The 17,725-nt window shown below is 42.3% G+C and overlaps 1 protein-coding gene and 1 non-coding gene across 2 annotated transcripts in view; both read right to left on the bottom strand.

The window, feature by feature from the left end:
* Nucleotides 1-144: 144 nt before the first annotated feature.
* Nucleotides 145-220, bottom strand: TRNAN-AUU (transfer RNA asparagine (anticodon AUU)). The gene has a single exon. It is a non-coding gene; the product is annotated as a tRNA-Asn (tRNA).
* An 11,534-nt stretch (nucleotides 221-11,754) lies between these two features.
* Nucleotides 11,755-17,725, bottom strand: part of LOC147432412 (U-box domain-containing protein 44-like) — a 68,737-nt gene continuing 62,766 nt past the window's right edge. Inside the window, exon 3 of the mRNA XM_086492384.1 lies at nucleotides 11,755-13,811. Coding sequence (XP_086348510.1) covers nucleotides 12,316-13,811 — 1,496 coding nt within the window. The 3' untranslated portion in view covers nucleotides 11,755-12,315. The remainder of the gene's footprint in view (nucleotides 13,812-17,725) is intronic.

Below are 17,725 nucleotides of genomic sequence, written 5' to 3' on the forward strand. Positions count from 1 at the left end.
CGTTAAAAAAAAGATGCCTACGCAAAAGATGCTCAGCACCTTTTGCCTTCGCAGCAGGAGAAAGCTTTATTGAGTGAGATGCTTACGCAAACAACGCAAAAAATAGCACAAGAGGTTTACTGAATAATCAAGTTACAAGTTTCATGCTTTCATTGAGAGTCGAACTCAAGACCTCCCCCGCTTAATAAACGGGTGCTCTAACCAACTGAGCTATGAAAGCTAGTTAGCCAGCAGGGTACAAGCTTTTTTAAGACTGTTAGGTTCATAAGGGATTACCTAGCTGAAGCATACTCTTGCAACATGATCATCAACGTCCCTTAATATCATTTCAAATTTTGCAATGCCACTCAAAGAACCGAGCAAAAGGTGAAGAAGATTAATTGTCTATACTCACCTACATTCCTTGCAATGCACAAGTCATATTAGATACCAAGAGCGCCCTATATGGGCCTACCTTAAGGCTACATGGAGGGGTTGAGCTCGAGGCCTATATTCCCTCTCCCCACACACACAATATTTCACCAAGTTCCCTATATGATGCTAGTGATTGTCTACATCGCTAATTACAAACAACAAGTCCTTTCACAAATGTCTCTCATGGTGTGTCTATGTGTGTGCATATTTATCGTCAGTGCTCATATAGCTAGTTTTAGGTCCGTCAAGGATTGTGTGTTTGTGAGAAGAGAGGAGCTTGTTACCTTTTATCAAAGCAAGTTTTCTTATTTCTTAATTGGCACCGTCTCTAGTGCATTGCGATCATGGTGCTCCAATTTTGAGTCGTGTACCTCGCAAAAGAACCATAAAAAGGGTTAGAATTTATATGAAGTGATGATATAGATCATTTGCAATATGTTCACTTTAAAATGTTGTTCCCTTTCTATGTTTGAAAAAAGAAAAAGAAAACATGCAAGTCTCCTTGCATGGTGGAGTTTGCACAATTCTCCCCAATTTTATATAATACAGAGAAACGTTCCATTCCCACGGTAGCATACAAATTTTGGTTTATTTGTTCATTGCGTTCTAATGTTCAAAATAAAAATGTTGTCATCTTACTCACCGTGTGTTCCGATGTCCTCTGATACACGCAACTTCCCTTTGACCTCTCATGTAGTCTCTACTCCTATAGAGAGAATGTGTAGCTTCACAATCAACGCAACATAGAGAGAATGTGTAGCTTCACAATCAACGCAACATAATATATATACGCTCCGCCAAGCACAATATGTTCTTCCAACAACCGTCGAATAGCATTCTCATAAATATGACTCATTGCTTTTGACTTCTCATCATACTCTGACTACCTATGCTTGACTTGTGTAGCAAATATTGCTTCATCTATGGACACTTAACCAAGGTTGTGTTGCATCGAACAAAAATAGTTTAGAAGTTCCTTGGAGTAATGTCATAAATATGACTCATTGCTTTGTTCATATTGAGTGAAGAAGTAAAAAACTTTTACATACCTTTTTATTTTGACGTTCATTTGTTGATTGTCCTAATCAATGCAATGTTGTCAATTGAACCTTTCTCATTGATCTTGGTGACATGCTTCCGAACCTCCTCCCATCAGTATATCCCTGCAATCAATGCATTCAAGAAGATCTCTCTTTCAACAAATAGATGTAAATCAAAACATGGCTAACATAACATCTTCTTTGAAGGACCCCTTGACTAACAATCTCATGGTGACTTGGATTGACAACACTCACTTACAAATAGAAAATTCACCTCAAGAACACAAGGTGAGTTCGTGTTTTATGCAATTGAAACATTTTGTGCTAGCCCTTGTTGGGCATATCATCCTATTAGAGGATACCAAGAGGTAACAGCACGAAGCTTCCTTGCCACAAAAATGTTTTGCACAACCTGCAACCAATGCGCTCCAATAGACGACATTTCACACAAAAATCTCTTTGTGTGCTTCGTTAAGGGCACCACACCTGGTATACATATCAACCAAAGCACCACAAAGCACAGTATGTTCTTCGAACAACGGTTGAGTAGCAATCTCATAAATATAGTTCATTCATTTTGACTCCTCATGATCTTCCTGTATATGCTTGACTTGTGTAGAAAATATTGCTTCGTCAGTGGACACTTACCAAGGTTGTATTGCATTCAACAAAAATAGTTTAGAGGTTCCTCGACCTGCCCTTGCCACGTATATCCTCCAATTAGAGCATGCCAAGAGACTTCATGGGATCTGTACATTTATTACTCAAGTGCTCATATGGTCATTTATACCGGCCGGCCAATGTGTATTCATTTTTTAGCATTGAAGAATCTATAAATGAAATACATGCAAGAGGGAAATGCTCACTCTTGCACGGGGGGAAGATTGCACCCAACGTTGTCTTATTCTTCTCTCCTCTCCTCTCTTCTCTCTCGTCATGCCGGCATAGCACTCCGCTCTAGGAGGTGCACCTGCACATACTCTCACGCTCTATCCCGCTCCCTGTCTCCCTCTATTCGCGTATATCTTGGTTTATGTGCTTGTGCAAGTCGTCAGGTATGCAGATTTGTTCCTTTATGGATTGTAGCATGTTATTTTTGTATTTTTGCAGGGACCCTGCGCTCCCATTTGTAGTAGTGGTATTGGAGCTCAAGGAAACGTTCCCACATGTTGTGGAGAACAACAAAGGAAGATGTAGCAACCAACTTATGGCTATGGTGATTGACGATCGTTATCAATTCCATATATCAAGGCTAAGTTTTTATCATATTGTTTTTTTTAATGAATTACATTATGCATAGTTGCTTGATCTGCATCACAAAGAAATTACTTGTTTATGATTATCAAAGGTTAGTTATATCCTAATTAGTTAGCACTAGATTTCATTTACGATATCATCTGCATGAATAATTATGTGAGTAGTGAGCACATAGGTAGTTTGGTATGCAATGGCAATAGATGTATAAGATCAAGGAGAGACCTGATAGAAGAAGTTAGAAGAAAAAGAATTCTCGACATTAGATAGAATATTGAGTAAGCAATAGAAAAGGGAATCGCATTGGGAGAAATCCTTGTAGATTTTCAAACAGAAAAAGGTACAAGCGAAGATGAAGAAGAAAGATTCGTGTCTGAAATATATGTGTTGTAGAACTCATTAGCTATAAGACAAGGTCTCACTCCAAGGAGACGCTCAAGAGTGGTTTGACACGCACTTAGTTCAAAGATGACCTTTCGGGCGCTTAGAGTCATCGTGAGAACCTACCCCATGTTGATCTTATTTAAAGTTTATTTATTTTTTAAAAATGGAGCTCTCTGCACAGATTGGTGCGACTGCCCCATAGTGCAATAGAGTTTGCTTCCGATACAAGAAAGCCCTCCCCCCTCTACGGCATGGCATGGACCACCGATGGCGTAGCATCCACAGCTCTGGACTGGCGCCGGGCTTGGAGATCCTTGTGCATGTCTACCATACTAAGGACTTTGCTGCCCGACAAACTCCAGAGAGAAGCCACTCGCTTACCTCCTTGCCCCCCCCCCCCCCCCCTCCCCCACCCCACCCAGCCAACAACCTCCATGCATGCTGCCAGTTTGGGAGTTGATGCCGCCAATTCGGCACTCATGCTACATGCAGTAGCAACCGTCAGGGAGCGGATGAGTGATCCACACGTCATTAAACTCTCTCTCTCTCTCTCTCTCTCTCTCTCTCTCTCTCTCTCTCTCGTCAGAGCTGGCAGCCACCTTTTCCTTGAACCTCTCTTCCCATGGATCAACCATTCACACATGTCTCCACAAGTGGCGTTGCAATCAACCAGAGCCGCCAACCACTTACTACGAACGGTGGGCTACCCACCACCTCTGCATGCACATCCTGCACCGAAGCGGCGGCCACCCAACTCACCCACTAAACTCTCTCTCTATCTCTCTAGCTTATTCTCATACATGTTTCAGCTCTTTCTTTCTCCAACTGCATGTGGTTCTAAGGCTTGCATACACGGCACTGAACATAATCAGTTGCCCTTGATCCACCCACCCAATCGCCAGTCATCACGCAGTGTTTGGTGCCACCGTCAACGCTTACAGCCAACCTTGATCTGTGCAGTTCCATACCAACTCTCTCTCCCTCCATGTGCCCGCAACAAGCAGTCGAACTCTCTCTTTATCTATCTCTCTCCCTCCCTCCATGTGCCCCGAACAAGCAGTCTCTCTCTCTCTCTCTCTCTCTCTCTCTCTCTCTCTCTCGTTCACAGGCCACCCTCTGCATTCGTACCTACTCTCTCTCCCTCTTCACTTTCCCAATCCAACTACCTGCAGAGGCGGACACTGTCTAAACTCTTCAGCGAATGCTTACGACCCTTCCCGTCTTCTTCTTCTTCTTCTTCTTCTTCTTCTTCTTCTCTCTCTCTCTCTCTCCTCTCTCTCTCTCTCTCTCTGCGTTTTCCCTAGCTTAGCGTTTGTATGAACTCCCTACTAGGCTGCAAGGCAACACGTGGCTGGGGGGGTTAATCTACAGCTCTGCCTCCCTTTGCCAAGCACATTAAGGGTCTCGTCACCTGCGACACCTGCGCCCTGCTGAATTCCTACTTCATCTGCGCCCTGCTAAATCTGCAACCACGCTACATGCGACCATACTTTCCCCTACCGTCGGACCTGTCCAACGTTTTTGTCATTGAGAGCTTGGACCGAGTCCCGCAGTCGAAGGTTTTGATGTCTTGCAAGGGACGGTCCCACAGTCAAAAGTCTGACTGTCCCACAGAGAGTGCCATAATGCCTAAGGTCTCAACCCAACCTCAACGAGCCTCAGCCACACAACCCACAGATGATATGTCCACCTTTGGCACGCTGGCACCTCGCCCACGGAGTTTCCTTGCTACAGCTATCGCCCCCCGGAAGGATCCCTCCGCTCGCCAAGAATCAAGAATCTCTGCCCTCGAGGCTCAAGTCCAAGTCCTCATAGAGGAGAACGCAGCTCTCAAACAGGTACACAAGTTTGCGAGCTTGCAAGAAACATGGAGTCAAACCATTCTCGCAAAGGCACGCGAGGTTGAAGCCTCCCTCACCGAAGTCACAATTGCTCAAGAGAAAGTCCACAAGGTAACACATGAAATCACAAAGAAGATCGACACTGAAATACAAGCTGCCTTTCAAGAACGCAAACTATAGAATCTCTCAGTCTCAAAGTGAGAATTGGGGGACTTCCATCACCTTGGTGCACGGACAAGGACACACTAGAGGATGCGATCGCCAATCTCAAGGACACCCTCCAATCAATCACCATTGAGCCCAACACAATCTCTTGGATCAACGACACAAATAGACGCGTGCCACTTGAGCACTGCATCATCACCTTCAAGACAAAGGAGGAGCGGATGAAGCTATTGCGCCCGCCTCCTCAAGGGAACCAAGTTTTGGATAGCAGAGGAATTGACTACCAACAAGCTGAAACTCAAAGCAAATGAGCTCAAGAAGATACATGAAGCCTGCAAACAAGGTAAATGGGCGGTCTACCGAGATGGTAAGCGATCATCCAAGAGTTTCGGACTCCCAAAGCGACACCTCCATCCCTTAACCCTCCTTAGTTTTAGTTCTAGTTGTGTTTTTCTGTTTCATCTTCTTTTACTCTATCGATGGTCCCTCAGACCTTAACTGATATGTATCCCATACCTTCACTCGGAAGGTATCGTTGTACTATTTTTTCTTTGGTCCCATAGGTCATATCTGACCTTCATGGACGATAAATCAATCTGTGTGTGTGTGTGTGTGTGTGTGTGTGTGGGGTGAGCTGGCGGCTACACAACACATACCCTGAAACTCGCTCCCCCTGGACCCTCTTCTATCACTCATTGCTAGGCATGTTGGCGTCTCTATTTTTGGCTGGTGCACAGTGAAGATGCCTCTCCACATGCAACCACTATTTGCGTCGTAAAGGCTTGTGGCCGCACTGCATAAGAAGTTGAGATGGGCCATTTGTGCTCCTCCTATTCTTTGCAGAGTCCAAGTCAAGAAAGGAATCGCTCTACTGTGAGTAGGCGCGTACACATTCAGGGTCACTTACTTGGAATATGTACGCCATGTTGCATAGTGAGTTATACTATTTCATATGAGGATCAATCACTTCAATTCATAATACACTCAACATATGGCACAGAGCCCACGTTTCTCCTTTGCATGCCTAGCCTTCTGCATTCTTACGCAAAAACAAAACTATTATCAATTATCAAGGGCAACAAACTGCGTATTATCCACTCTAGGAAGCTTTTGAGTCCTAAGGGGGCTGCAACTATAGCTTTGAAAATAAGCTGATATGTGTACCCTTCTGTTTATAATTTTATTTTACTTTATTAACAAAAGAAATGGAATCTAGGAATGATGTGATTGCATGGACGTTACTTTGCTTCATTTTATTTTTGTACCCAAACATTGTATTAGATTCATAAGAATTGTATCAGTTTGGTCCCATAGTCCTTTTGGCAAATGAGTCATATAACATTTCATTTCATTTCATTTTTCTATCTCTCTTCTCCCTCCCACTATGACTCTTTACTGCGGCAGACATTGAGGAAGCTCTTTGGCAACCATTGCAATACTTTCTCATATAAACGCCCACTGTCGAGCATCCACGAGAATTGACGACGACGACGACGACGATGATTTTAGTATGACATTCTTAGACTTTTCAATTTAGTCTTTCACATTACTTCAATTTCTTTTAATACCTAGGCATTGGCTTAGATCATTAAGGATTGTATCAATTTGGTCTTATTTTTTTGAAGACGAGCAATGTAACACTTCTTTTCATTTATCTCTCTCCCTCCCCCACCCCCTTCCACTACGACTCCCTACAGAAGCAAACATTCACGAAGCTTTTCAACACCTAGTGCAAGACTTTCTCGCATGACGCCCTTTGTCGCGTATCCTCTAGCATACCATGATCATGATGCTGATTTTATTCACGCCTTTAGGCTTTTAGTTTTGGTCTTTCACTGTACTTCCTTTTTTTTATACCCAGGCATTGGTTTACAACCACAAGGATTTGGTCTCATAGGTAGTTTTGGCCTTTTGACAACGGTTAATATAACATTTCATTTCCTTTCTCTCTTTCCCCCCTCTCCCCCTTACCTTTTGATTGATCTCAATAATGCAACCAAGCTGCGGACCCTACCTTTGTATTTGATTGTCCCCAACCTCGCACGTTGATGCTCTCTTGCCATCCACACACACTCACTCGTCAATTTTGATGATATACGCACACACACACACACACACACACACACACACACACACACACACACACACACACACACATTGTGAGTGTTCTATAAGGTCTTTCATAGCTAGGAGTTGATGTTTGAATCATTGTCAAAAGATTTGATGTTCGAATCATTGTCCAAATCATGCAACAATACAACAAATTTTTGCTACGGCTTAAGTTATTAGGTTCTGTCAGAGGAGACTCACGGTTATTTTCTTCATGTACCAAATTTTATTTTATTTTATTTAAGTCTGTCTTTGAGATATTACCCATATCATATATGTCATCTCTACATACTGAGATATTAAAATCTTAAATTATAGCTATAGCATCTGTGACATGCTAAGTATGTGTCAATGGGATGTATTTTCAATACCCTTAAATATTTTGCGCATAGTCAAAATGTCTCTGGCCTACGTATTCTCAAAAGGATGACCATATGAAACCTCTAACTAGATCCACTTCTTACCACCAAACCTTAAAGTGATTGCTATCCCGCTTACAAGAATGCAGATCCAATTATGTAAGCAACTATATACTATAAATTAAAAAATTACTCTATCATCACTATTTGTATTTTACGCCATTAATTATGTAATGTAAGATTATACCCATTAGTAGTGATGTAATGGAATTTGATTTTCAAATTGATTGCTCTATTTTATCTTTAATGTTTCATCATATGGTATAATGGTAGTGCAATTTTTGTTACATATTACTTGATATAGTTTCATTTATTTGCTTCTGTATGACATCCATGCTATTGTTTCTAGTGCTCCTCTATCGCTGCTTAAGGTAAACCATGATGAATACAAGGTCATATAGTTGAAATGAATTTTTATTATATTTGTACATTTTCAATATTATTTTAAAAATATATTAAACAAAAGCCCCATTATTAGTTTCTTAATTGGAACTACTATTTGACCTTCGTATTGTTATCACACAAAACTAATCTCTATTGACTCCCATCCCTACATTGTACACAACTCTGATTACAAACTTTTAAAATGTTAATACGATTAGTGTGTGCTTTATTTAGTTTTACAATTGACAAGACAGTATTTTTATTGCTTTGATTTTGAGAATTACTATTGCAGATAAAGCTACGTGTAATGGTTTCACGTCAGAGAATCTCCAGGTATATATTTTTCCACAAACCTTGGACACATTACCCAACACACTGGTTGCGACATTGTGCAATGTTCTGGCAAGGATCTTATCGGTTCTCCTAAATGGGAATGGTTACATTTCTACACATGTTAGAGCTCCTTTCCCTAAAAAGGGCAGGACTCTCTGCCTCACACCTTGTTATAGGAACTTATGGTTATTGACACATGTATTAGATCTCCTACGCCTCGTGAGGCAGGACTCTCCGCTTTGCAATACTGTTCTGAATTTTTTTTGGATGTCGATACATGTGTCCTAGAGTGCCTACGCCTGGTGAGGCAAGGCTCTCCGCTTTGCAATAATGTTATGGAATAATGGTTGATACATGTGTATTAGAGTGCCTACGCCTGGTGAGGCAAGGCTCTCCGCTTTGCAATAATGTTATGGAATAATGGTTGATACATGTGTATTAGAGTGCCTACGCCTGGCACGGCAAGACTCCATGGTTACATTATATGTGGAATTGGCCCACCACATTTGGTATGGATTGATATGAAAGGATATGATAAATTGGTATGGAAAGGTGGATAAATGGAGGCCTACTTGGAACAAAAATTCTAAGCAAGGTTGCACTCCGCACCTATGCACATTTACTTCATTTTATGAAGCCCCGTCACACCATACACATATTACACATTTTTTCACTTTTAGATTGCTTTCAATGCTACTCTTTTGGTTACTCATTGTGCTTTGCAGGAATATACCTACCGTCTTGTACCTCGCACTCGACTCCATCAATAATGTACCTCGCAACTGAGGGCAGTTGCTTTTTCAACCCCGGAGTATGTTATGGATATGGGATCTGTACATTTATTACTAGGAGCTATGGTCATTTATGCTAGCCGGCCAATGTGTATTCATTTTTAGCATTGAAAAATCTATAAATGAAATACGTGCAAGAGGAAAATGCTCACTCTTGCACGGAAGGGAGATTGCACCCAGTGTCGTATTTTCTCCTCTCCTCTCCTCTCTTCTCTCTCGCCGTGCCGGCGTAGCACTCCGCTCTAGGAGGTGCGCCTGCACGTACTCTCACGCTCTGTCTCCCTCTATTCGCGTATAGCTTGGATTGTGTATTTGTGCGAGTCGTCAGGTATGCAGATTCGGTCGCTCAAGGATTGTAGCATGTTATTTTTATATTTTTTCAGGGACACCGTGCTCTCGTTTGTAGCAGATCGTGCCTGGCTCCGTATAGGACCACCATCCTCAGTCTTGCACATATGTGCACACACAAGTGTGTGCTCTTTTTCGCTATAATTTATCTCTAGTAAGAAAGACCTCCTCGGGTCAGCGCAAAGCACCATCCTCTTGTCAAACATTTCCTGAATCGACACAAGAGACACTCACGGCTTTGCTTCCAAAACCACAATAAGATTTTCTACCCACTCGCACTCAAACATCCCTTGAAATGTAGCCTAGAGCTTTCGAGCCCTGCTCCCGTCGCACGTATCCTACAATCAGTGCATTCCAAGCGGCGACATTCCGGACAGAAAGCTCCTCAAGAAATTTTTGTGCTTTCTCAAGCGCACCACATTTGGCATACATATCGACCAAGGCAGTGCCAAGTACGCCATCTTTTTTCAAAAACCTCTTACTGACAATATAATTGTGAATTTTTGTGCCCATATCAACATCTTGCGTAGAGCGAAATGTCTTCGAGATGCATGCATAGGTGATTGCATCTGGAAAGAGGCCCTCGCTTCGCATCTGCTAAAAACAGACTAAAGCTTTTTGGCCCTGCCCTTGTGGAGAAAATCTTGCAATCAGTGCATTCCAAGAGTCCACACTCTGGACATGATGAACGAGGATCACGTTACGCTAAGGATGAACCATTAATCCCTACACACTAAACTTACCCTAAAACCCATGCATGGATATATCCAAATGTGAACCCAAGCGTGATGCATCTAATTAAAACCGTGTCTTTATGAATCCAAATATGAACTCATGCCTATTCCTTAAAATGTCATAGTGAACCATGAGCTAATGTATCCATTGAGAACTAGCCATGATGTATCCAAACAATCTTAGGATGAAATCAAGTTTAAGGAGGCAATTGTTTTAAAACCTACTTCCATCCTATGTTTATGTGAACTACCTCTTATGGTGCTACTCTCACACACTCTAAGAGTGCCACCTCCTATGTCATGTATTAGGACGTGGCTCAACATGTGGCTTAAAGCTACACTCTCCTAACTGCTATATAATCATACAGCTCATTGTACAAACTACATACACGTCCTATCAATCAACCTACGTATTTTGATGATTTTGCACTTCTAATTGCTTACGTTATTTTTAATTAGTACGTGAACTTAATGTTCAAATCATGAATGCTACTAATCAATATCTGCCGTAACTGAGCCTTACAACATGTTAGTGCAAGTGCTCTTCTCTCTCTCCATCCCTCATTGCATCTACGCTACTCCGCTGCCCTGGAGGAGCCCATCCCACTGCTTGAGAAGAGCACGCAACAGCTCAATTCAAACAACAGTCAAAGCAGTTGATGCCACCCTCCTCAAAAGCATAACTCTACACGGTTGAGATGCTTTAGCATCCTCCTATGGTGCTCAAGGATAGCCCTGATCAGAGAGAGAGAGAGAGAGAGAGAGAGAGAGAGAGAGTTTTCTTAATATCAGGTGATACAAAGCTTATTCCAATTGCCTGTTTTTAATATCAGGTGATAGAAGTTCTTAATAGCAGGTGATACAAAGCTTATTCCAATTGCCTGTTTTTAATATCAGGTGATAGAAAGCTTATTCCAATTACCTGTTCTCTCTCTCTCTCTCTCTCTCTCTCTCTCTCTCCCTCCAACGTCATAGGAACAATCCCAAGAGATCTCAAAGATTATCCGATGAGCCTTGAACTCAAGTCATGTTATTCAAGAGGGAATTGGGATAACCAGTTTACCACAGTCGGATGATACAAAGGTTATTCAAATTTCCTGTTCGTATTCACACACACAGGCACACCCATGAGAGAGAGATAGAGAGAGAGAGAGAGAGAGATCTTGCAAAATCCCAACAAGTAGGGATGTTGACCAGAAGATCTTAGGTTTGCACTTCTGCAAAATTCAAGGTATCACTTGTTGCAAGCATTTACAATGACATAATGCTTCCAACAATAGCGCCATATTTCCTGAACCAGGCTCATATGGCCCCTTTATTTCATCTGATTAAACAGGTACCATTGTATAACAGTAACTTAACATGCTTACAAAAGACAAGCTTAAAGAAGAAAAAGAAAATCATGTCACTCTCCAAAATCCGGACATATACGTTTAAAGGACATCCAATCATCAACACATCATCCTCATGTAGCACTTCCACACCAAGACTCTAAGGCCATGTACATAGTACACGAAACACATGTCGGATGCCGAAGAGACCCCAACATTGTAAAACTCGATTTATTTTGTTATTTGGTACAGCACTAGCCACTCTAAGCATTATGTATGTGCATAGAGGGAAGCTGTCTTTAATATGTAACTTATCGTTGACAGCGAAGAAATTGTGTGTACAAATTTGAACAACAAACTCTCTGAGGGCCTGGTGCTACCTTTGCGTTGCTTTTCTCTCTATTCACAATGGTTTGACCCTAGATGTACAGCAAGTTGTAGCACAAGCCCTTCAGCTAAGGTGCGGTAAGTCTCCCTGAATTCAGCTCCTTTGGGTTCCATTGCATGTAGCTGTAAAATAACAATAAAGCCAATGCAAAAAACTTTGGTTTCTCCTTTCAGCTTCCTTTGGTTATGCAGGAATTTGGGCTTCTAGTAACGAAAACTATTCTTGTGCCAAACAGCCCACATGTACTGCCCATATAAATAAAACATTCATCAGAACACCGCAAGAAATCCCGCAACAATGACTGCTTGCATTGCTTTCGTCTCCCTTCATGGATGCTACATTGACCCATAGAAAGCCAAATCATGTCTACACTGAGCACATCAGAAGTACGATGACAGTTCCTGCAAAACATGTAAATGTGCCAAGATTCTTGCTGCCATGTGACGAGCTTTACTTGCTCCATCTTGTGTCAAAGACACAAGAGCCATTTGGGCAAGGTTGCCATACTTTGTCCCATATTGCTCTTTCCTAAAGATCCTTTCAAGCATCCAAAGGCTAGTCTCAACGACTTTTGCATCACTTGTTGTTAGCAAATGGATAATTGGAGGTATTCCACCTGCTTCTGCTAGAAAATCTGCACCTCTTTCCCAGAACTCATCATAAAGAAGGGTCGCAAGGGCTCCTAAAACTGGCTCAAATACAGCAGATTCCTGTTCTACCAATGCTTGAATAAGAAGAGGAACAGCTTGAGCTTCTACCAAACAGAAGGACTTCTCAGCAGTGCAGAGTCCGCCATGAACTCTGCAAACATCCTCCATCTGTCGCATTAAGCACCAAAAGAGAGTTGCTTTTTTCCTGCGAGATGTTTGCTTCCACGTACTTTCAGATAGCTGTCCAAGAGACATGGCTGACCTGCATCTCATTAGTGGAGTCCCTGACCTCAACAAATGTAGAAGTATAGGGATAATCCCATCAGCAACTACTTTCTGCTGAAGAGGCACGTTAGAAGACATGGTGAAACGCAAAAGCACACCTGCTGCATTCTCTAGAAGCTCCTCCTTCACTGCCACATTACTGAAAGCCATGTGCAAGATTGTTTTGAGAACAGGCAGCAATCCTGCATCCACAAGCATGCCCGTAACGCTGCTGTTGTCCACAGGGATGTTGAATAGCAGACCCAAGACTAGAGTTCTTGTATCCTCATCTGATGAATTAACCAGCAGGTCGACGAATGATTGCGCTACTTTTAGTCCTATCTCCTTTGCGAGAGCTTCTCCACCCCCATCTTGTGATAACAAGTGAAGAAACTTCAAGGCATGAATCCGCACGTCCATGTTTGCATTCACAAGATACAAACCAACAAGGAGCTCAACCGCCCCTGCTTCCCTTAATGTCATCCTCAAGGCCTTTGAAGAGGGTGGACAGGACATCCCAACAAGAGCTTTAAGAATCTGGCTTTGAATAAGATGTCCAGAAAGATTTAGTAGAGAAAGAAGCTTAAATACTGTCAAATTGGAATCAGTCCCCAGCAAGTCATTGATGCAATCATAAGATAACATGCCACTAGAGGAAGCAAGATTCGCAAAAACAACTGCTGCCTGCTCCTTTATTGTAATTAACACTGATTTTCTAGTAAAAAGAAGCTCTAGGACCAGCTTCACCACTCCAGATTTCACCATGACATTCCTATTCTCCAAACACACAGATAAGTTCTGCAAAGCTCCAAGGGCTGCTGATTTCAACTCCAGGTTACCTTCTGATAACATTTTTAGAAGAGTAGGCAAAGCTCCCATCTGAACCAGAACTCTCCTGCTCTTATCTGTTAACGCGATTTGAGACAAAGCACTGGCCATTATCATTTTTGTTGTCTCTGCACCTACAGATAGCTCCAACACAAAACAATGTCAAGACATGCCATATACGGTTTAGTAATGGGGTAGCCCATAGACGGGGATTCTTGGATGTTAAAAAATGAACTTGGTGTTGCATGCATATAGAAACAACATGCTTGGCCTCACCAGCCAAATAACAAAAAGCATGCAACATGTTAACTCCAGCTAGCCTTTATGAAACCGGCCCGTAGGGCAGTAGACTTTGGCTTTCACCCAAAGCTTTAGTTTACTTTATTACACAGAGAAACTTTGCAAAGGTAATCTGCGACGGGAATTAACACTTAAAGCACACACACGACTCGGAAGCTAGAATGCTCCGAGCAGACACCGACAACCTGTAGGCCCCAAAATTGGCGCCCCTTTCGGTATTTCTTTTTTCTTTAAGAGGGTAAATTACAAAGAAGAGTCCTGGGAATTCTTTACCTGTATCCAGCTAGATACCATCTGTTCTGGTAAAATTTCGGCAACATAACAGCCCCAAAACTTGCCCGAAACCAATTAACCTGCTGGAACTCACTTCCACTAGCATAAACCCTCTGTTTTCTGCCCAAAAACAATAGATTCAGCATGCTATATTTACTCGTTTTTGCCCTGTTTTCATCCCTAAACAGTCCCTAAACTATCCTCTCACAAAGGGGCACTTTCCCCAATGGTTCTGGCATCCGTATGGCTGAAAAACAGTCCAAATTCAGCGCATAACCAACGCTGAAACGCACCTATACGGTGAGGTTATAACCCTCACCGATACCTGCTTTTGGAGCAGCAATTAGCTACTCCTGTTCCTGCTCAGAGAGGCTCTTGCCTCAACAAAAATGCATATGACCACGCAGTTGTACATGAGTCAAATGAAGAGCCCTCTTGAGGGGCATCACATTACCGTACGAAGGGGAGAGAGAGAGAAGTGTAAGGTGTGCAGAATATGACTTCTTGCACTACGCTGTATATGAGAGGGAAAGCTTGCAGTCAATAGCTCTGAACCTGGACAAGACTTGCAAATGAGCTCTCCTAGCTAGAAATTCAGCGCTACCTCTTGCTGCATGAGGAAAGTTCATAAAAATGTGCCACCTGGCACGTTTACAAGAAATTTCCCGCTTGAAAATCTCCCGATTGGTTAACCAGTTGACTTTACAATAGAGTTCTAAAATGTTCCCCTTGTCATTCCGGAGGTACTCGAACAGATTTTATGGTCCAAAATAGCAGTTCTCTAAATTTTAGGGGATGCTTCCGTTGGACTCCCACTCGTCATCTGACCATCTATCCCCACTGGGACCGCATTCAAAAATGCAATGTGGCCCAGCTGTCGAGTACTTTCCTTTGATAACCCTACCTTGGCATTGTGCCTTTATTGAGTCCACTTCCTAGTATCCACCAACTTGCTGAGTGCGATGCCGGGATCTACATGATCTTGAATTGAGCCTAGACATCCTTTTACTATACGAGTTCCAGTGCCAATCAACTTCCCGTCTGCGGATGAAACTACAGTTCACATTGGCCATACAATGTCCGACCATTTGCAACTTCAAAAAGAGGGTCTCAAAAATTAAACAAAAATCATTGGAAAGAAACCCAACAACTAAAGTTAGCAATTGCCACGTCCTCGTGACATAGTTAACAATTGCCACGTCCTCGTGACATACCCCCTCTTGAAATCGCAAACGTCCTCGATTGCATACCATAAATACACGTCTCTGATGATCTTGTGTTGTCAGCACTCTTTTATCATCGCGTGTATCCGCAAGAAAGGTCGTAACACACATACAAATGACTTAATGAGACCTTCGTACTTTTGTCATTTCCATCTATTACACTGAATTCATATGTACGTTTGATGTGCTAGCTCTATCATTACCCCTCCTTTGCACACGTAGGGTTGGGGCATAAGTAGATTGTAACCCAAAGGCTTCAAGGTAAAGTTGCAATACATTTGGTGACTCTGAGAGTTCATGCTCTTCCATCCACTTTGCATCCATACGTGGATAGTTCTTGAACTTCACCAAATAGCGTCTTGCAACCTATCCTTTAACTTTTATGTCCTTATGTGCCAAAACCTACTCAGGTACCAAGATCTCATCAAGTTCCTCAACTTATGGTTGATCTTCATCTGGCATATCTTCTGGCACATCACCTACAAAGAGTCTTAGAAGACTCATGTGAAACGGATTATGAATCTTCAATTTCAGCGTGTAAGCCACATCGCTGATCTTATCAAGGACTTAAAAAGGACCATAATAATGCATATTGAGCTTAGGAAAGAGCCGTTCCTTGCCCTTCATCTTCTTTAACCTTGCCTTTTCAAACCTTAACAGAACCCAATCACCAGGTAACAACAGCAATTCACGTCGGTGACGATCAACAGCCTTTTTCTGCTTTGCCTGAGTCTTCTCCAAGGCAACTTTAATTTTCTTGTACATTTCATCCATATTCTCAACATATCGATCTGCCTCAAAGATCTTGTCCTTTGTATGCAAAATGGGAGGAACTTTTTTGCCGCCTTCAACAATCTCAAAAGGTGCCTTGCCAGTCGACGAATACTGTTCCCACTTGCCCTTATTATCTAACACATAGATGCATGCGAAGGTGATTGCATCTGGAGAGAGGCCCTCGCTTCGCATCTTTTTGGCCCTGCCCTTGTGGAGAAAATCTTGCAATCAGTGCATTCCAAGAGTCCACACTCGGGACATGATGAATGGGATCACATTATGCTAAGGATGAACCATTAATCCCTACTCACTAAACTTACCCTAAAACCCATGCATGGATGTATCCAAATGTGAATCCAAGCGTGATGCATCTAATTAAAACCGTGTCTTGATGAATCCAAATATGAACTCGTGCCTATTCTTAAAAATGTCATAGTGAACCATGAGCTAATGTATCCATTGAGAACTAATCATGATGTATTTAAACAATCCTAGGATGAAATCAGGTTTAAGGAGGCAATTGTTTTAAAACCTACTTCCATCCTATGTTTATGTGAACTATCTCTTATGGTGCTTCTCACACACTCTAGTGGGAAACAACCATAAAGGGTCATGACTATTATGTGCCACCTACATGCCACTACCTCTTACCTAAGACTGTCACCTCCTATGTCATGTATTAAGACGTCGCTCAACATGTGGCTTAAGGCTACACTTTCCTAACTGCTATATAATTCCACAACTCATTGTACAAACTACATATGCGTCCTATCAATCAACCTATGTATTTTTGATAGTTTTGCACTTTTGATTGCTTACTTATTTTTTATTAGTACGTGAACTTAATGTTCAAATCATGAATGCTACTAATAATCATTCGCCGCCGTAACCGAGCCTTACATGTCAATGCAAGAGCTCCTCTCTCTCCGTCCCTCATTGCATCTACGCCGCTCCGCTGCCCTGGAGGAGCCCGTTGAAGTATCCCAGTGCCTGAGAAGAGTACGCAGCAGCTCAGTCCAAACAACAGTCAAAGCAATCGATGCCACCCTCCTCAAAAGTGTGACTCTACGCGGTTGAGATGCTTTAGCATCCTCCTATGGTGCTCAAGGATAGCCTTGATGAGAGAGAGAGAGAGAGAGAGAGAGAGAGAGAGAGAGAGAGAGAAGTTTTTAATATCAGGTGATACAAAGCTTATTCCAATTGCCTGTTCTCTCTCTCTCTCTCTCTCTCTCTCTCTCTCTCTCTCTCTCTCTCTCTCTCTCTCTCTCTCTCTCTCTCTCTCTCTCTCTCTCTCTCTAACGTCATAGGAACAATCCCAAGAGATCTCAGATTTATCCGATGAGCCTTGAACTCAAGTCATGTTATTCAAGAGGGAATTGGGATAAGCAGTCTACCACAGTCGGATGATACAAAGGTTATTCCAATTTCCTGTTCGTATTCACACACACAGGCACACCCATGAGAGAGAGATAGAGAGA

Source organism: Adiantum capillus-veneris, chromosome 20, assembly GCF_014529385.1.
Source record: "Adiantum capillus-veneris isolate H3 chromosome 20, ASM1452938v2, whole genome shotgun sequence".
Classification (NCBI taxonomy): domain Eukaryota; kingdom Viridiplantae; phylum Streptophyta; class Polypodiopsida; order Polypodiales; family Pteridaceae; genus Adiantum; species Adiantum capillus-veneris.